Source organism: Hippopotamus amphibius, chromosome 6, assembly GCF_030028045.1.
Source record: "Hippopotamus amphibius kiboko isolate mHipAmp2 chromosome 6, mHipAmp2.hap2, whole genome shotgun sequence".
Classification (NCBI taxonomy): Eukaryota; Metazoa; Chordata; class Mammalia; order Artiodactyla; family Hippopotamidae; genus Hippopotamus; species Hippopotamus amphibius.
In genome coordinates this window covers 132,980,959-133,003,110 of record NC_080191.1, presented here as the reverse complement: position 1 = coordinate 133,003,110, position 22,152 = coordinate 132,980,959, and the positions used below count along the sequence as shown (strand labels likewise).

At 38.3% G+C, this 22,152-nt stretch overlaps 1 protein-coding gene across 3 annotated transcripts in view; it reads right to left on the bottom strand.

Moving 5' to 3' along the window:
- Positions 1-22,152, bottom strand: part of ARHGEF26 (Rho guanine nucleotide exchange factor 26) — a 135,390-nt gene that overhangs the window by 88,619 nt on the left and 24,619 nt on the right. For all 3 annotated transcript variants that reach the window (XM_057739896.1, XM_057739895.1, XM_057739897.1), the window contains exons 5-6: positions 17,764-17,820; positions 15,279-15,439 (exon numbers count right to left, since the gene is read on the bottom strand). In XM_057739896.1, the coding sequence (XP_057595879.1) occupies positions 15,279-15,439; positions 17,764-17,820 (218 nt within the window). The remainder of the gene's footprint in view (positions 1-15,278; positions 15,440-17,763; positions 17,821-22,152) is intronic.

Below are 22,152 nucleotides of genomic sequence, written 5' to 3'. Positions count from 1 at the left end.
AACTGCTTTTCATGCACTAATTTAATTTCCACAAAACCCAAGAAGTAGGTACTGCCACTGTCTCCAGTCCGCACACGTGTGTACTGAGAGACAAAGATGTTCGGAAGTTTGCCCAAGGTCCCACAGGGCAAGTGGTAGAGCAGGGGCTGGAACCCAGGCAGACTGATGACACGGTTAGGCACCATGCTGATGCTGTCAGGAACACTGAGTTTAGCGACATTCTAAAAGACTCAGTCTTTACCATGTTTTCGAATAAACAAAGCTTAATTGTAGTTTTTCACAGTCCTGAGTCATTTCATTCCCAGGAATTTTTTTTCTCTCACATCTGACTGAAATTATTTCTGCTGCACCTTCAGATAAAATGAGCAGAAATAAACCCAACCAGAGCTAGCAAGGAGCAGGCCACGGAAGTTCCGCATGTGTTGCCCATTCTTGTTATTTATGGTAGTCGTGTTCTCTAAAGTTACTGTGACCACTGAATTAGGAAACACGGAACCATTACTCCTAACTGGAAATACAGAGTTAAATTCCTATAAGCCGCTGGTCACAGCATTTTCATCAACTGATCAATACATAACCTTGCTTATATGTGTTTATTTAATATTGTGATTGACTGCTTAGCATTGAACTTGTGCCAACAGCACTGTAACTCATGCCTGAACAAAGCTTATCTAACACACACATTTTCTCCGTAAGACACATTCATCACAGCCTTCTTGAACTTGGGCACTGCAGACAGCACTTCAGCACTGTAGACAGCACTTCAGCACTATACTTGGGGCCGTTTTAAACAGCAAAATCACCAACAAAAAACCCCACAAAATGCAAAAAATAGACCACCCGTCTGAATGAGTACAAAAGCACAGCAAGTATTGATTTTGGGTTACAAGTAGATTTTAGTGGAAGGCAAATTAGCAAATATGGAAACCACAAATAATGAGTATCAAGCTCGTGAGGCAGAAGTTGCACAGAGACTTCAATTCTGGCAGAAAAATCGGAGTGCAGGTCCTCAGTCAGACAGCTGCTGGTTGGGTGGCTGTGGGTAACTCACTTTACCTCCCTCTGAGCCTTCTTTTTCACCTGCAAACTAATAATGCCCAAAACCTTCTCTTCCTTGGGTCAAATAAGAGCAACTTCAGTAACTTTCAATCTTGAGTTTTATTTTCCATTTCTCATCATTTTTCACTACATAGTCTTTACAGAGGTAAGTTCCCATATTTGTCACATGCTATGCAGTCAGGTTAAATAGAGCAACCTGGTCCTGATCTAACAGGAGCAAGTGAAGTGGGATCTGCAGGTGCAGACTCTTCTCCAAAGCTTTCATTTAAACTTCAATGAGAGAGAAAAAAGATGCAGGATAGTGTATTTCATCCGTATGCTACTTTTTAAGAAAAGGGGGACAATAAGAACTAATTTGTATTATATTTGCCTGAATTTGCATAAAGAAATGCTGGAAGCAGAAAGAAGATACCTAATACATTACTAGGAGGTGAAAGGGGGGCAAGCAGGTGTCTCTGAATTCAATTATATGTCATTTCACATAGTTGTACTTTTAAGCCTTGTAACTATATAACTTATTAAAACCACAATGAAATATCCTCTCCTGTAAAATAATGAACCAAGGGTCAGAAGTCCTAGGTTCTAGTCTTAGCTCTGATTCTAATTAGCTGTGAGGCCGGGGTACTGCCTGTGAGTCCCAGAATAGGACAGATGGTTTCTAAGCTCCCTCTCTATCCCCAAATTCCATAGAAATAATTTGTTAGTCACAAGACAAAATAGAAGAGTAAACCGAGCTCAGTTGTACCACAGTGTTTACTGTGAGAAATAAATTGACAGCAGATGAGCTCTCTCTTAACCAAGTTAACATGATTGACAGGTTTTACAATTTCTATCTCCTATTTCAAATACATTAACTAAATTTTTACAAATAAAAGAGTAATCATGAGAAATTTTAACAAAACCAAATGTTACCTAAGGACATGATGCAAAAGGAGTGCTTAGTAAATAAATCTGAAGCATAAATGAGTTTCCCTTAAGCTAGATTAACTGAAGGTATCCAAACCCTCCAGATTCATAAATAATTCAGAGGCAAGGAAATCGAAGAATTATGCACTCAAACTAGAAGTATGTTTAGTATTTTGAACTGAGACATAACCCAGGTTCTGTTAATCTTCAAACAAAAACCTTCATATTGTAGTTAAATAACCAATTTAATTATGTTGCAGAAATGTCAGTCTATTAAGTTCCCCTCCATACACCCCAATTTTCCATTTAACGAAGTTACTTGCAAATATAAAATAAGTAACAACAAATGACTAGTGTGGGATTTCTACATATAGAGACGAGATTGAATTGTATTTGAATTAAAACATCTATTAATAAAGTACAGCATGGAGGCCATAGTTAATACTCTATTGTATTTTTGATAGTTGCTAAGAGTATAGCACTTAAATGTTTTCATCACAAGAAAAAAATTCTATCACTATGGTGACAGATGTTGACTTATTCGCAATGATCTTTTTGCAATAGTATATATGAATACCAAATTATTACATTGTATATCGAAACTAATATAATGTTATATGTTAATTGTATCTAAATTAAAATAAAAATCTGTTAAGGACCATTAATCTTATGAGATAAATCTGATGAGAGAGCATAAGGAAAGACAAGTAATTAAGAGTTAAGAGAAAAGACACTTCCCTAGTTCCCCTGACCATTGCAAGGTCCTGCGTTGAGGGGTACCCTGTTCTCGTGTACCTGTACCACGTGCGTTTATCTCACCAGATCACCAGAACAGGGATCCTGCCTGTCATCCTCACTGTTGTATTTCCAGTGCCTAGCACATTCCCTGGTACACAGCAGGTCCCTTATAAATGACACTAAGCAAAACTCACCCTCAAATATTTTATTACAGAATAAAGATATAATGCTCAATAAAAGTCTCATATTCAGAATGATGACAATTTCCCCAAGAAATAAAATTCCATAACGCATGTGGAACCACTCATTCAAAGTTCCTAAACAGAAGAAACTAGACAGAGGACACCCTGGTTTATTTTGGGGAGTACAGGAAGAGAAAAAAAAAGGATATCTACTGTTATTCTTCACTTAAGACTAACTATTTGACAGACTGAAAGAAAAGTAAATTAGTATTGGTCACGACAGTGTGTATGGAAGGTTATAATTGTATTTTAAAAAGCATACTTATATATGCAGAGAACATCTCTGGAAGCTACACCACAAACCAGCTGTACTGGGGGACTTCTCACTGCATACCCTTTGGCAGAATTTGAGTTTTTCACCATGTTATGTATTATTTTGGGTGGTGGTAGGTGGGATGTCTCACCCACTGTTACTTGGCTTAAAGCAGAGCAGCCGCCTCCACAGGAATCAATAGTAAGCCAGCCCTTGACCAGGACGTACAGAGCTCGCAAGGGAAAAGCAGGCATTTCAGAAGACCAAAGCAGTTCTCAAACACGTATCATGTCAAACTTTGCCTACCACTCAATTCTAGGCTTGTTAAAAGAAACACATCTACTAAGATTATCAAAATGCCACGCCACATTTCCTCAAATACAGTGTTCAACAGTTCCCAGAGGGAGAAGGCAGCCCTGCCCCGTCTGCTTTTCATAGCTTGGACATTCACTCTCAGAAAACTGTTTTCAAATATTATCCTCCTATTAGAAGGTTATTCACATCTTTACTTCCTCCAGCCAATTTTTCCCACATTAAAAAAAAAAAAAGACTGGCAGCACGTACAGCTGCATTTTTTCATATCATCCCCAAAAGGCTTTTACCATATCCAGGCTCTAATGGAAGTCAGATTTCTGAGCCTAAGAGTGGCATTTGCAAAGTCCACCCTCTGTGAGACTAACTTGCCCGAGTTCATATGCTGTAGAGAGAATATGCTATGTAGGAAAAGCACTGGTAGGAATACGTAATTATCCAGTGAGAGCTGGTAATAACAGACTCACAGCAGGCAAGGACCTCAGTGCTCTGGTTTTAGATTCTTAGTTATTCTGATCACCACTAGCTCCGTGCTCACTTAAGCAGCTGACATGCAGAGGGACGAAGTGATCTTCCTAAGAATGAGATTAGGAGGATTCCTTGCTCTGGTCTCAGGAAAGAGAAATGTGATCAGTAAAAACTAGTCTTCATTAGAGGGCCAGGGAGGGTGGGAGGGAGTCGCGGGAGGGAGGGGATATGGGGACATATGTATAAATACAGCTGATTCACTTTGGTGTACCTCAAAAGCTGGTACAAGAGTGTAAAGCAATTATATCCCAATAAAGAACTTAAAAAAACAAACAAACAAACAAAGAAAACTAGTCTTCAAAGTTGGGGATATTCATGCCAAGAAATTCTCCAATACAAGTCAGAGGCAAGCCAAAGTTTCTCTAGTTTGAACATCTAAGTTTCCAAATATAAGGGTCTTCAAGGAGTCCAGAAGAATATATTTTATTCAATAGTATGCACGGGAAGAGTGTTTGGAGTCTAAAGAACTATACCTTCCCCCTTCTCTAAGCTGGAAAGGATGCTTCATAAGCAAGAAGAAGATCACTTAGTATATCTCTCAGAAATGTTAATAAAATGATACTCTAAGCTTTAAATTAAGAAATTGGTAAAATTCTGATACTCAATAAAATTACATCCTGATCACAAAAGTTGTTTTGTGGAAGTAAACTGGATATTGGCCAGGAAAACTAAAAAAGAAAAAGGGATAAAGGGATAAGCAAAGGTTTAAAACAGAAGGCATTTCAATACAGTGACCCCCCCCCCCCCCGCCCCGGGACAGCATAAATACAAACAAGATAAACCAAACTCTTAGCCCATATTTAAGGTGCTTTAAAACCCACAAAATGTGAATTCTCAAATGACTCTATCAGATGCTCCAAACATTAAAGATAAGATAGCTAAATCATATAGGTTTCTTTTTTTAATTGGGGTATAACTGATTTACAATATTGTGTTAGTTTCAGGTGTACAGCAAAGTGAACCTGTTATACAAATACATATGTCCACTATTTTTTAGATTCTTTTCCCATTATAGGCCATATGGAACACTGAGTAGAGTTCCCTGTACTACACAATAGGTCCTTATTAGTTATGCATTTTATATATAGTAGTGTGTATATGTTAATTCCAATCTCCCAACTTATCCTCCCCAGCCCCACCCCAGTAACCATAAGTTTATTTTCTACATCTGTAACTCTATTTTGGTATATAGGTTTTTAAAAAACCTTCCTCCTAAAGATTTTTAACTTAATGCTACCTAGTGAATGATTTCATGGTTTAATCATTTCTGATCTGTTTTCAAGAGACACACTCAAGCAAAATTTCAACTTGTTGAGAACGGCTATCAAAGATGTCCTGGGAAACATCTTATTCCTGGAAGATTTTTCAAAGATATCTACGTACATACACAAATACATACCTAAGTATGTATGTAACTAAATGTCAAACATCAAATATACACACGATGGAAGAGAAGAAGTAGGAGTTACACGGCAGGATAACCTCAGCAGATAAACACAAATGCTGCTATTGTGCCCTGCTCTGGTTGTTCATATCACTTCTCTGCTAGAAAAGAAATTCCAATGAACTCCCGATACAGAGACAGTTTTCTTGCTACAAAGGGACTTTTGTCTGAATCCCCCCACAAGTGACAAGGTCAATCTTAGCCAATCTTGACATTTCTATGGAACCTTTCCACCAAATTTTTTTCCAAGTTCAAATCATTTCCTGAAACCTATCTGAAATCCAAAGAAAACACTGTATAGATAAAGGTATCGGGTAAATTCTTTAACAAATGCCATTCATGACACACATTTTCCTCAAGATATTTTTCTATAAATATATTTGCAAAATCTAAAATCACAAGGCTTGTATGATTTAATCCACATCCTTAAAAAGTCAGACTCAGAGTATGGTAATAATATACTGAATTAATATTTAAAACTGTATTCACCTGTCTTCTTAGCATACAGAAAGTGATTTCAGAATTTTTTAATAAAATCATATTTTCATAGCTTTTACACAAAGTTGACATTTTGAAAAATTAAAACATTTGCCATGAGGTTTCTCAATATTTACATTACCAACTACGGGATAAAGAATTCTTTCATTTACGTCCTAAGAAAGACTTGCAAATTGATTTTCTATGAAAGTTTATTTTGGAAACATTAGATTTTTTAAAGAAGCAGAAGATTATAATCTGAATTCAGTCAGCACTTTCCAAACATGCATTCTTTTCCTTCCCCAAATCACTGTAAAAGTAGTTTAAGGAGTTTACTATAAACAACTTGGATGTCTTTTTAATTTTACTGTAGCGTTGAACATTAGGGCATCTGATGAGATAGGAACTATATAGGGCACTTTTATAATCAACTGGCTTATTTCCAGAGGATACTGCAATACTTCAACCATGGCGACACATTCAGACACTGCTTATGATAAAGATACTAGAAAATATCCCTCACTTAGGGAACCATGTCCACCGGGAAATGATAAGACAATGATGTCTATGACATGCCACGGAGCTGTGTCAGAAAACTAGACGCTCTTTGCTTTTAAGGTCTCCACATTCTAAGGAGTCAAAGACATTCAAATATGAGACAAGAGTCTAATCACTCTCCATGACTAGCTTCATGGGTGATGTACATCGAAAAGAGCAAATCCTAATACTTTTCCAGATGAGTAATCCTTAGCAGAAGCCTAAACTGAAATTTAGTTATTCAGACTGAAACATTAACTGTACTTAAAATATGTGTATTTTTGCACACATGGTCTAGGGGAATGCATTCTGAAAAATCAAAAAACTCACTAGTTTCTATTCCATTTAAGTGAATGATCTTAAATTCATATAATTAATTGGGGTCTCAGTCTCCTTACCTGCAAAAGGGAAAAGATGGTATATCACAGGATGCTCTAAAGGATTAAATCAGATGAAATACAAAAAGTGTTGGAAAAACACAAAACTGATGCCCAGCGGCTAAAGATTAATGCGTAGCAATTAGAGGCAACGTCCCACAATAAACAAGCCATCAGAAAGCCTGAAAAGAGCTTGCTTTTGAAAATTAATTCATCAACCATCTTCCTTGTTCTTAAATCAAGTGCTAGATTTAACTTGGCTAAATCACAAAGTTTACATTAAAATCTTTTCCATCAGCCAGAAAAACTGTGTGGTCCTGTGCTTGTTTAACTTACAACTGGCAGTCAAAAATCCATGTAATGGTTCAAAACCCACAGCTGCAAATGCAGTGCAGATGAAATTCAGCAACCAAACCCCAGCCATTGTTTCTTTTTCCACAAAGTTCTACCCTAGTTTAAGATTGATAACAGCTAATGACTAAGCTTGGTAACACTTTTGTCTGTCCCAACCAGGATCATTATCCAAGTTTAAATCTCCATGTGACAACTCAGAATCCACAGACTCTTGGAGCTAGCAAAAGCAATGCAGAAAGGCAAAAAAGCACGTAATGGCCCAAATGTCTGCAAAAAAATAACCAGGAGAATAGACCAATTGGCAGCTGGAGCATGTCAGGGCCTGTTTTGAAGTCCTGGTCCAAAGAATCTACCACTCACAAGCAAACACCAGGCACGGAGGAAGCAAACAGCTCAGATTTTAGCCCTAACCTAAGTCATGACTGTTATACTTTATGATTAGGGAAGAATCCATTTATTTTGACTTCATTCAATGTCAAAATAAAGATGATCACTACAATGTTGTAAAACTTGCCACAACCATCTTTAAATATAAACTCATGCAAACCATTGTGCTAGGGTCTTTATAAAACAAGACCTGTTCTTTAACCTGGTCCTAGACCAATGCGGGCAGAGGCTAATATAAAGAGGACATACATACCAAAGTCAATAAATACAAAATCCAGAGATATTTCAGAATACCAGATTTAGATGATCAAAATAACAGTAACAATATCAACAAAATCATTGCTATTTGAGAAGGTACCAAGTGCTGTGCTAAGCCCTCTCTATATATTATCTCACGTAATTCTATACCAACCCTAGGAGGCTAGATAAACTATCATCCCCATTAGACAGGGGGAGACACTTAAGATTTAGAGTTAATAAGTATTTGCCTAACATGTTACTGAAATGGATATATTTTCAAAGTTTGAGGCTTTATATATTCGTGCTGTACTCGTACAAACCTTAATATTAATAATAATAATGTATTTGAATATAAATACCGTTGTTGAAAATTATAAAATATTACTTAACTTGAACTAATGCCAGTCACCATTTGACAAAAATAGGATGAAGATTACACATATGCCTGGTTAACAGCATTCCAAAAAGAGAGTGGAGCAGAAGCCTTCAGGTGTCAAATGTCACTATATCCTTGTTTCATGTACGTTGGTCCCTTCCTCATCTGGGGCTGGATCTCCTGGTCCAGAGTTCATCTACTCTGCCTTGATGTTGGGGTGAGGCGGCGTATCCTCCAGCTGTACAGGGTTGAAGAGGTGGGGCAGGTGTGGGCTCTATTTCTCAAACAGGTTTTCACAAAACTCCTGTTTTTAGTCACACCTATACCCCAACTTCATTAATTCCTGCACCTTCCAGAGGTTCTGGGGTTTAAATCTGGTTCCTCCTTGGCTTTCCTCACTACCAACTATTTAGAGTTAAACTTTCTCAGATTGCCTGAAATATTTGCTGAGAGTACTCATGTTTTTCAGGTTTCAAAATATCATTGCTTATGTCTCTTTTCTTGTTTTTGTTTAATTTTTTAAAGCCTTTCGTGCCTTTGTGCATTGACTATCCCATCATTTTTAATGGGATTTCAGAAGGGAATGAATGTCAGGGCATGTGTCTACTCAACCATGGGTCTCCCACTAACTTCTACAAAGATTTCAGATACGCCCTACTCCTCTCCTTCAGTCTTAACTAAAAGGACTGCATCAATTATTAAAACATTTGTTGTCTTTTCTTTATGTCTCTACTTGAAATGATAGTTAAATAACTTATTTCTCTACTACTTCAGACACTGGTTATTGGTAAAAGCTGAACAACGTAGATTAAAATACCCATATTATTGCAGAATTCTTGAGGTGAATTTCAAATGAACTCCTTTGTTTATTCATCTGAGAATAGAGAAAAAGTCAAAGAACATCATAAAAGTAGCTTCTGAATGTCACTGTCTTTCAAACGTCAGCTGAAGAAGTTTGGTTTCAGAAAGAATAAAGTTTCTCTGTTACAATGAGTGATATAGGGCAACTGCTTTAGTTACCAAATAAACTTTGTAAAGTTGGTACCAAATAAACTTGGTAAACTTACACTGGGTATTGTGAAAGCAAAGAACATTTGCTAATGAAAAACAATGGCAACAGCCATTACTTCAGGGCAAAAATAAAACAGGTTCTACAACGTAAGGAATTCCATACTCCCTGGCCTAGTTAAATTTAATATGTTTTTCTTTTAAAATTTAGCTTTACAAACTAGTCAGGAAAGATGGAATGCTAATATTAATACTACAAAACTTTTGTAAGTTTGCTGTCAATGCATTAAAGTTGAGAATTTTAATTACCAAATAGAGAAAAAACTTTACAATGCAGATATTGTGCCGTTATTTGAGTAAAATGTCACTTTTTTTTATAATATGAAGTCATTTTCTAAAATAATATTAAAACATGCATTTAACAGTATCAAGTGTTCCATGATATTTCTATTTTAATATAATCTGATTAAAATTAGGGAAAAGAATCTTCTGGAGAAGCAAGTTCTGGATAAGTCCCATTTTGTCTGTTTACTATTACTGTAATTTACTCTTTCACACAAAGCAGAAACTGGAGAATTTGGCATTAGCTGCTCATTATATGTTGGGAACAAACTCAGTTCCTCAGGACACAAAAGCACATTGATGGATATTTTTATTTTACTCTGTAGAAATTGAAGAAGTCACAGTTTTAGCTTTAAATTACTTTCCAAAGAAATACCAATGTTTTAACTTTGTAATGGGAACAAGAAAAACAGGCATGTTGCAAAGTTCTTTAGCAGCATATTTTTACAGGTTACAAATAATAGTATGTTCTATTATTTTAAAAATGCACATGAACTATTGTTAGCATAATCCAGATATTTAGAATGAAAGCTCAGAATTAAGGTTCAAAACATAACATTTTATAAAACATCAAAACAGAGGTTCATTTAGTTTTCATTTTGCAGAAAACATTTTAATACAAAATACCTTACTTAGACCTTAATGTTTCTAAACAAAGCAGTGGGATTCATATTCAGTCTTATACAAAAAGCAATTTCTTTTCCTGATAGTATCAGTCTTTTACCATCAACAGATCTTAAATTTAAAAACGAGTGGAATTAAGATCGTATTCTGTCGCAAATTAATGGAAACTAATCAGTTGTAGGTCTTTTTTTTTTTTACTAATATGGCAACTATCTATAAGTTATTCTAAATGAAAACAGATATGTGAAAGCAGAACAAAAAAATAATCAAATGATATATACCAACAGGCAACGCGTTTACTGTGTGTGGGGTATAGTTATGAATTAAGCCTATTCATTTCTAAACAAAATATCTCTAATACGCCCGTTTTTCATGGGATGATTAGGTTTTTAGGACATCTTTGCATGTTAAAAGACAGAGAGACCATGAATCCAGGGAGATTTCATGCATTTGAGTCAGAGGGAAGATAACACGGGTAAAGGTAAAAGGAAGTATGTCCATAGCTGGGAGGTCAAAGGCTCTGCCCTGGCACTGACCAAAGGCATACTGGAGCTGCCCGAACTGTAAGATTTAGCTCTAATCTTCCCAAGAAAAAGAAAAGAGCCTCACTCTTTGTAGGAGGGGTCAAATACAGGACCAGTAGGGTTCCAGCTGCCTCCCCACACATATGCTTTTAAAGAAGATTACAAAGCAAACAGTTGCCTGGCCCATGGCACTGACAGAGAGGGTGGCAGGAAGGCATTAAAGAGAGGGAAAAGCCTCCACAGCCAAGGAGCTTGGAAAGATGCACGCAGTTCTTGTTACCCTATTTACTTCAATTTTGTCCCAACCCCCAGGCTCCCTTTAATGTTTCTGTGCCAAAATTCTGACCTTGGTTTTCTTTTCTTTTTACTCTACCCATGCATCTCGAGGAGGATACATCTGGCATTTGGGTGGGACAATTCATGCGTGTCTGGGGCAGTCCTACCAACTGTAGGATGTCTGGCACCTCTGGCCCCCACCTACTAATGCCAGCAGAGTCTACAGGTCACTGGGGCAACCAAAAACACACTTCAAATGCCCCTAGGAGGCAAACACAACCACCACCACCACCGCTTAAAAACCATTACTACAAGCTCTACTATCTCGTTTAAACCTACCGTGCCAAGAACGTACATGACTCTACGTCTCAAGATTTTTCTGGAATTCTAATCATTTTCTCCTTTCAATTAGACACCTTCCCCTCATGCTCCACAGTCATTTCAAACTTGCCCCAAACTGAATTCCTTATCTCCCTCACTAAGCCCTAACCTGTTTCTCTTACACCCTTGGCAATACAACACCACCCACAGTCAACCAGGCAGAAACTGGGAGGCAAACAAAACTCCTCCCTCTCTTGCCAAGTCCTCAGCATTGTAGGTTCTAAATATCCCTCATCCTTCCTCTTAGGACTCCTATCAGATTCCCAACATCTCTGGCTGTGTTACTGCAATGGCCCCAAATCTTTCACCACCTGCACCTCCTCTCTAATGCAAACACTGTACTACTGCCATCTCCCATTTCACATCAGTCCCCTACTTAATTGTTCAAAGTGTCCACCCAGACTTCAGGAAACAGTTAAAAACTCCTCAGCAGGCCCACAAAGGCCTTTACCATCTTCTCTCATCCTCACCTGTGATTCTCACCAGGTGCCCTAACCCCATAACCTCCAGCCTGACCCAAACCTGCCCATTTGGGGGAAGTGCCCTGCCCGAAGATGCCTCTGCACACACACTGGGGAACGTCCCACTGGCCCCTGAGGACCAAGAGCCACAGGGCAGAAGGCACCAGCTGAAATGCTCTAGAACCCAGGCATCCGGCCGAACAGGAGGCTCCACAAGTGTTGACTGCAGTGAGCAATTCTTTATAAAGCAGGAAAGAATTCAGTAGGAACATCCACTGATAAATGCACACACCCAGAATCAGAATGATCTTGTCCAGGCCTGTCTGTTTTCATATAGCGTCCTCTTACACATAAGGGCTTCTTGGTGACATTTACTGTCTGTTTTCATATAGTGTCCTCTTACACATAAGGGCTTCTTGGTGACATTTACTGGAAAACAGTGAACAGCCTGAGCCAAAGACATCACATTAAGTCAAATGCTGAGCATGTTGCGACCTCAGCCTCCACTAAACATCCCGTCAGCTATAGCTACAATTTTTCATCAGGTAAAAGTAAAGCAACAAAGATAGTCTTGATTACACCACACTTAACAATGCCACACTTAATCCGTAATTAATTCAGACACTGATCATTTGTTTATTCAAGAAAAGAAACGAAAAATTTATGATTTCTTACGACTGGAAACTCTTTCACGGGTAGCACATGAAAGCATTATCACTTGAGAGTCACTCTTGGAGCCCAAATGCTGGAAATTCAACAAGCGGGCTTTACATAAGGAAATAGGTTTTGTAAATCTTGTGTGCACTTTGAATTTTAAAAAGGCTGTATCTGAAATGACTGTTTCAAACAATCAAATAAACTTCTGTAATGTAAGTTATTATGATACTGACATAGGATTATCATGTAGAAGCTGATCATTTTTAGTTGAAATATATCATAACAGAGATCAACTATTACACAGGCATCTCTCCAAGTTAAAACACTGCATTTCAAATAAAAACAAAACAAAAATGTAAAGGATAAGGATATTTCTTTCTTTATCGTTTAATGGAAGCTGAGAAGTTTCTGAGTTTTGTTTTAAAAATGAAAAACGGACAAAAATGTACATAATAGCCTCTTATTGTAAGTTACTATAGAAAAAACATTTACATAAAATCATAAGAGATTTAAATTTTATAAATGGATGAAATTAAAATAAAAATTTCATCTATAACTAACTTATTTCAGGGTTAACCAATTATGGCTTTTTTAATCCCCATTTTATAGATAAGAAATGAGTCGGAGAGGTTTAGCAACCTCCTCAAGGTTAACCTCCTACCAAGAAAAGAACTGATTGCTGGGACCCAGGCTCCCTCTGAACCACACCTGATACACGAGCAGTGTATCAGGCCCAAAGACTCTTAGGACCCCAAACACGCCATGTTCAAGAACTGCTCTTACTCAACAATCAGAATTGACTAAGCGCTTTCTCTGGAGTCATTTATATACTGTGAGAAGCGAACCGATAACCACACGATTCAAAGAATAATTCCAGAAAGGAGTAAAAACATGCCACCATGGTTTTCAGAAAACATTTTCTAATTAAAATCACATTTTACAGTTATCAAAACAGTAATAATTCTTTATAGCGATATATCTAATACGGAGATTTATTTTTGTATTTAAACCAAAGTACCAGTTAAAATGAAAGAGACTCATTTTGAAATCTGAATACCTGTTGAACAGGGACACACCATCTAAAGCTCTTGCTGTGCCCTCCTCACTGAAGGGAAAAAGGAGACTTTTCATTTCTCTTACCAAAACAGGCAAGACTAGTACCAAAAAAATCAATGGGCTAAACACGAGCAATGACCCAGCTTTGGAAAAAGGACTTCCAAGCGACAGTGCGTGTCACCCGCCAAACACCACAAGCCCAGCAGATCCCCTGAATACATATTTTTAAGAATCCATATCCAATCTTTTAACAAGATTGCGAAGATTTTTTCTTGCAGCAGAATCTGGCTTCTGAAGTTGTGTCACTACCATAAAATACTGGGAGAGCTCATTGATCTGACCACGAAACCCATCTCTGCAGTAGCCCCAACTCACACACTAACCTGTTCAGCAGATGTTCGATCCTGCAGCTCAAAAGGAAAATCTACCTGCACACAGTGACGGAGCCAGGAATACAAATGTATTACCATCACTGTCTACTTGGCTTTTCCCTAAAGTGATAAATGAACAATATCCAGATTCACAAGGGTACTCACCCCAGGGACAGATACAGTTTTTGTGGGTCCTGAAGCATGTACAATTTGGAGGCCCTCTAAGAAAAAATCAGGCACAAAAGCAAATATTTAAAGGTGCCCTTGCAAGTGAGGAGCCTTGAAGCTTAAGCTTCATTAGTTGTACAGTAAACCCATCTTTGACTCAACCATACAAAACTGCCAATATTCAATCCATTTTGACCTACCAAAATAACAACTTTGGAAGGCTCAGTTTAGTACACTGCTGGCACAGGGCTCCAGTACAGACCATGCAGTTCCCTTGGAAGGACAGAAGAGCTCACCACTAGTGTACAAACTGAGTTTCCTGCACTCATTAAAAATAATAATGGAAACTCTTCTAACAGTGCTTATGGAAAATGAAATAGGGAAAATCTATAGAAATCATTATGGTCACTATGACTACATTTTAAAAATAATATATACATATCTTAACAAAAACAAGACTACGAAAATGTAAAGAAAAATAATTTCGGTATTTGAATGGTATGACTGTGAGTTACTTTTTTCCCTTCCAACTAAATGTTGTTACATTACTGGCATAATTAAAAAGGGAAAAAGGAGAAGTAGAGAGAAAGAGAGGAATAAAGAGAACTTAGATATAAATGTCTGCTGTGACAATTAATTACACACTTAGCGTCTGTCTATACATTAACAACTTGAAACAGATCTTAAAATTTATTTCAAGGAATAAAGAAAAAAGCCAATTGAGGGCTTCCTCGATGGAGCAGTGGTTAAGAATCCGCCTGCCAATGCAGAGGACACAGGTTCGAGCCTTGGTCCAGGAAGATCCCACATGCTGCGGAGTAACTAAGGCTGTGTGCCACAGCTACTGAGCCTGTGCTCTAGAGCCTGCGAGCCACAACTACTGAAGCCCGCGCCTAGAGCCTGTGCTCCAGAAGCAAAGTCACCACAATGAGAAGCCCGCACACTGCGACAGAGAGCCCCTGCTCATCACAACTAGAATAAGCCCGCACACAGCAACGAAGACCCGATGCAGCCAAAAGATAAAAAAATAAAAAATAAACAAATTAGAAAAAAAAAAAAAAAAGACAACTGAATGAATGAGAGACTTCACACTTCTAAATGTCTTCCTTTTGAGATAACATAGATACCTGTTAGTAAGTAATGTCTCGGCGTGACCAAAAGCAAACAAAAGTAAACTTACTTTTTGCTTGCCTCGCAGACGTCTGTAATATTGGAGAAAAGATGGTGATTCTCTGTTTTGGTCATCGTGTCACTCAATGCTTTAGAATTTTTAAACATTCGTATCAAGATCTCTAAGCTGAGTAAATATGAATGTTCAGAGGATATAACTTCAAAGATAGCCTGGTAAGAAGGAAGAATAAACATGTTATTAATCTTTTCAATTAAAGAATTAAACCTAGCTTTCATAATTCTGCTACAAGAATAACATAATATCTTTAAAAATACAAAAAGATAAGTATTTAAAAAAAAAAAACATTACCAAACTACTGTCTTCATAAAAGGCACATATACCCAAACTTTGAGAAGTAAGAGTCACTGCCTAGAGTGTAAATAGGAAAAAAATGAAAGCATTTGGATGACTTGAGACTGCATCCTGAGGTCACACTTTGCCAGGGGGCAGAATCTCTGAGAGGAAGCTAGGGTATGTCGTAAAATCTCAATGTGACATTAATTAACCTTTGGGGTCATCTCCTACAGCCCTGATTTCAAAGCATGCTGCTCTGGGACAGTGAAGATTTATGGACCTCACTTGGGATTCAGAGAAAATTTCTCACAAATACATTTCTTCCCTCCCTTGTGGGTCCTTTCTCTCCCTATGTTTTAATCCAACTAATCTGTGGTTAATAAGAACAAATATTCTGGGTGCATTAAAGAGCATGACTAGACCTACCCTCAAAAGGTTCTTATCAGCCACAGGAATTCTTTTATATAAACTCATACAACTGAAAGTAATTCTATCCAACAAGCCACCCTCTTTGCTCTCATCAGTGTCTCAAGAAGGAGCGAAGGACCCTCGGCAGAAACATTTGGTGTCAGACACACAGCAGTTTACCTGATAAGCATTCATTAATGACGAAAAGCCAACCCACATATGTGGAGAGACACCAACGCCCTGCGTAAGGAATTCATCTAGCACCTTAACAAAATCAGCTTCTCCAAGAATGGCCAGGCAAGGAGAATTCCTCCTCAGGGAGAGGTGGTGAACGTCCTTGTAGGCTTGAGGTTCCCATCATTCCTGGAGACCTTCCTTAATGACACTGCCATCAACCACCTGGACCTCCAGGGTTCCTCCCCACAGTGCTTGGCCCAAAGGGCACAGAAGATTCTCCACGTGAGACCCTGTGTTCCAGCTGAGGCCAAGTGGGAGCAGACAGGCACAGGCAGGTGGACGCCCCGCTGCGGATAGGTGGGCCATAATTCTGTAAGTCAGGTTAGTGGTGCTAGGCTCTGTGTTCACCTCCCTTTTTAGCATCCATAAGCTTTTAGGGAAGTCGTGCTTAAATGTGTCAGTCTCGGGCTTCCTAGGTGGCGCAGTGGTTGGGAGTCTGCCTGCCAATGCGGAGGACGTGAGTTCGATCCCTGCTCCAGGAAGATCCCACATGCCGCGGAGCAACTAAGCCCGTGTGCCAAAAAATAAATAAATAAATAAATAAATAAATAAATAAAAATGTGTCAGTCTAACCTCAGCTGTGCTCCAGGGACTTAAGTGATATAACCATCTAACGAGTAAAGAGTATTAAGAGTCCCAGTCAACTTGTATCTTGTGTGATTCTATTAAATCTATACAATATCCCCAGGAAATATAATGCAAATCTAATCCAGAGACCCCATGCAAGGCTCACCAACTGTCCCAACAACATTCTTTATACCAAAAAAGATTCAGTTCAGAACCACGTTGCATTTAGATATCACGTCTCTTTTGACTCCTTAAATCTGTAACTGTTCCTCCGTTTTTCCTTGACTTTAATGATCTTGACATTTTTAAAGACCACAGGCCATTTACTTTATAGAATGTCCCTCGATATGAATCTGACCTTTATTTCCTCATGATGCTATCTAGGGTCTGCATCATTGGCAAGAACACTAATGAAGCAGTGCTGAGTCCTCATTGCCTCCTATCAGGTGGAACATCACTTAGTTCTCTTCCTTTGTTGATGATGTTCTCTTTTTTTTTCTCTTTTACTGTATCGGAAAAACTTCAATGTAGACTGTATATTAGATTATTTTAGTATAATTTTAGATTTATAGAAATCTTTCAAAGAGGGTTCAGAGTTCCTATGTTCCCTTCACCTGGCTTTCCCTAACCAGGGTACATTACATTTTGTCTCTAGACAAATGTTCACATTTTATTCAGATTTTACCAGTTTTTCCACTAACATCCTTTTTCAGTTCCAGGATCTAATTAAAGTCTGTTTCATTTTTCAACATACTTCTTCCAGTATAAATACGTGGACTAGGGGCTTTGTTAAGTTAAAATTACCTTGGGATATTTTAAATTTTCCTTTATAGGAGTTTATATGAAGTTTTATTTGACAACGATCACATACTCCTTTTGTAAAAACAAAACAAAACCAAAACCAAAATGAATTCGTTGTCAAAGGAAGATGATGAACATAACAGGCATCCCTGAGAACCCTAAAGCATCGGCTTGGTAGAAAACGTACCTCTTGTCTCTTTCTTTCCTCCTGGCTAACTGTCTGAGATAATCCATTCCTTTTCACCTAGGGGAAAAAGCAAAATAAAGTTGAGCTTATTTACTTAAACGACTTCTTTATTATGCAAGGCATAACTCTATGCCCTTCAGAAACGAATTAAGAGCAATTATGCAAAATGTTGAATTCAGTACGTGTTAATTTTGAGTCTCACACCCCTCAAATGACATTTATTCACATTAATAAACCATCACAGTTCAACACCAAAGAAATGAAACATGTCTAGAACACTATCCTATTAGCTTGAGTTAATCTGTTCTAGTCTTAGTTCTGGCTATTTCTAAAATACTTATGAAATTAATCTACCAAATCATAAGTGAAGACATTCCTGATAATAAAGAAAATGAAGCCACCACTCTAAGAGTTTACTGCCCAGGATCCCTAGTCAGTAATACAGTGTCCCAGTTACAGTGAAAGAGTAATTTTAACACTATTTTTCACAAAGACTCAATGGAGGGACTTCCCTGGTGGCATAGCAGTTAAGAATCTTCCTGCCAATGCAGGGGACACAGGTTTGACCCCTGGTCAGGGAAGATCCCACATGCCGTGGAGCAACTAAGCCCGTGCACCACAACTCCAGAAGCCCCTGCTCCTAGAACCCGTGCTCTGCAACAAGAGAAGCCACCGCAATGAGAAGCCTGTGCACTGCAACGAAGAGTAGCCCCCACTTGCCACAACTAGAGAAAGCCCGCGCAGAGCAACAAAGATCCAGCGCAGCCAGTAAATAAATTTAAAGTAAATAAATAAATATTCTTAGGTACACAAAAAAATAGATATGAGTGAAATTAAGTTTAAAAAAAAAAAAAAGACTCCATGGGATACCAATGCTCTTTATAAAAACCCAATCAAACAAGAAAACACAGTCCCCTTCGCCCAATTTCAGCAGTCTTTTAGGCACATTTAATTTTGACAAATAAGGATGTTACCCTGATATTCTTTGGAGAAGCCACAGTACCTACAAGTACCAAGAATACCAGTACCATACTTGGAGTAATGCAGTTGTATCCTTAGTTGAATCACTCCGGTTCCTATCTCAACCGCCACACATTTTTACTTGATTGGTGCAGTTCCTATCAAAATTCAGTCTCTAACCCAAGAGTAAAGGCTGAACTATGAACTCCGTGAAGGTAGGACCTGGAGTCTCTTCTGGTAATACCCAGCACTGAGTCTGGCACATGAAAGACATTCATGTTTTTCCGTTAAAGTTTAACTAGCAAAAGGTAAGGCATATGCAAAATACCAACCAATTAAATACTGCACTTACAGAAAGAAGAGCAATAAAATACAACAAAGATCTTCAAATGTTTTGCTATCATACATCTTAAAAATAAATTGAAAACCATGTTACCCTAAATCCATTCTCAAGTTGACATCTCAAATTTTCATCCTAAATTTAGAGAATTTTAGAGACATATTTTCCTGATAATTGGTAAATCTAGACACTTTAACCATGTGTTACTATACTCTTTTAAATGTATCCAATGGAATGCAAAAACCATGATGACTGAATATCCACCACCTTCCATTTAAAAATAAATAAGCTTTTCTTAAGAGCTGGAGATTGTACATTATTCTTCTTTCTCCTTGAAAGCTCATATCTATGTCAACTTTCCCCCCAAATTTCCCAATGTACTTCTACGTGTCAGGATCTTATTAGTCACCCTAATATACTTTAATGCAAAAATAGCTTTTATTTTTTTTCCCATCTTTATTGGAGTAAAAATTGCTTTACAATGTTGTGTTAGTTTCTGCTGTACAACAAAGTAAATCAGCTATATGTATACCTATATCCCCATGTCCCCTCCCTCTTGAGCCCCTCTCCCAGCCTCCCTATCCCACCCCTCTAAGTCATCACAAAGCATCAAGCTGACCTCCCTGTGCTCTGAAGCAGCTTCCCACTAGCTATCTATTTTACATTTGGTAGTGCATATATGTCAATGCTACTCTCACTTCATCCCAGCTTCCCCTTCCCCCACTGTGTCCTCAAGTCCATTATCTATTTCTGCATCTCTACTCCTGCCCTGCCACTAGTTTCATCATTACCATTTTTCTAGATTCCATATATATGTGTTACCATACAGCAGTAAAAAATAGCTTTTAAAATTTAATTTTCTAAAATTTCCTGTGACCAATGAGCTTTAATCTTCTGGATTATAAAATCACTACAAATAGCATCACTAATCTATAACCAAAACAACACAATTACTTCCAATTTCAATGCATTAAGCCCTAAAAGTAAAGTTTTACTGAGAATGCAACTCTGAGATGCAGAGGTGTATGGTGGCTTAATTAAAGGAGGCTTTGCTGAAACCAATATTTCAAATTGACCCCATTTTATTTCGTGCCCTGTGATTTAACATGTTGAGATCAGACATCAAAGTAAGATCTGACGTGGGTAAGAGAGATGCCTTTCTTTAGAAAAATGGCAAAAGGGGTAACTGTGAAAATGGAAAGTGGAAAAACAAAAACAAAAAAAACCTAGTGTAACACTAACTGAAGATACAGTCTCAGTTTTAGAAAAAAAAGAATACATAGGAGTTGAGGTTCTAGAAAATGACCCCCCTAAAACCATTCCTGCCCACCTCGCATGGTCTTGCTGACGTGTATCCCAGCGTGAAGACCACTGGTACACAGTTCTCTACATTGTGGGTTCAGGGAAATAAAGACAACTACATGTTACTGCCTTTAATCTGATTGTTGGAAAAGGTTAGAACGTAGTACAGTAGAGTAGAAAGAGTCCTAAATCAACAGTAAAATCAGTAATCATTTTACTGAGTACCAGGAAATATGTTATGTATTTTATACCCCTGTTCCCACTGAATCCTCATAAAAAGTCTACAAAGCCAGTGCTATCTGTATGCCCGTTTCACAGACGGGAATAACATCTAACGCCTAGGATCCCAGATCACACAGCTAACAGGTAGGAGGCCAGCATCCCCATCCAGGCCTACCAACTCCAGGGCGCCTGCTCTTAATTATGATATTATCAGGAATAGGGACTCCCAGCTTTCTATGAGAGGCACCTCATTTCTAAGGTTGGGTGATCATCATGATGGCCGCTTCTAATGCCAGGTCTGTACCAAGTCTCCATATGTTTGTTTTCATCCACCCATATCACGGAATGTTCTTAGCCTTACCCACCATCCTGATCCTGGGTCAGCCTGTCAGCAAGAATTCATTGCTAAAAAGGCTTCTTCACACATTTTAATAAGGGAGAAGACTGGCTACAAGAATGAAACCATTCAGAGCTGCTCCCGTTTGGTTAACCCTGAGCAGGAATTTCACAGGATTTCCTGCCTGACACAAAGCCTTGGCAGATCCATATCCTGGCGCCGTGCCCACAGTCTCTGCAGGTGAGGTCACTGGCAAGAATCTCCACGCCACCGGCATCTCCATCCATAACTGCCACTGAGTTCAAACCCGGAAATCTTAACGGGAAGAGAGTGAAGCATGTGGGCTTAGAGACCTACCCAGATACAAACAGCTAGTTCATGAGGGATTAACAGTACTTCATCCTATCAAAAAAAAAAAAAAAAAAAAAATCCCAGCTAAAGTAGTTTTGCTCTACTGAGTAGGGGAAAGAAGGTAATTTTGAAAAATGCAAAGTGCTAATTGCATAGAATTATCACCTTTCACTAGTAATACTAATTTAAAAAATGACAAAATATTCCTTTGATGAAAAAGTCATCAGTAAGAGACCAGCAGCCCGCACAAAACTGACCAAAAACCTAAATGCCCATCAACAAATGAATGGATACAGAAGATGTGGCATATATATACAATGGAATATTACTCAGCTATAAAAAGGGATGAGATGGAGCTATATGTAATGAGGTGGATAGAACTACAGTCTGTCATACAGAGTGAAGTAAGTCAGAAAGAGAAAGACAAATATTGTATGCTAACTCACATATACGGAATCTAAAAATGGTACTGATGAACTCAGTGACAAGAACAGGGAAGCAGATACAGAGAATGGACTGGAGAACTCGAGGTTTGGGAGGGGGCAGGGGGTGAAGGGGAAGCTGAGACGAGGCGAGAGAGTAGCACAGACATATGTATACTACCAACTGTAGGATAGATAGTCAGTGGGAAGTTGTTGTATAACAAAGGGAGTCCAACTCGAGGATGGAAGATGCCGTGGAGGACTGGGGCGGGGAGGGTGGGGTGAGTCAAGGAAGGGAGGAAATACGGGGCTATGTGTATAAAAACAGCTGATTGAACTTGGTGTACCCCCCCAAAAATAATAAATAAATAAATAAAATTTAAAAAAAAAAAAGTCCCCCAGGATGATAGCACCTTGATCCAGCCCTACCTGAAGCAGGACCTACAGTTTAAAAA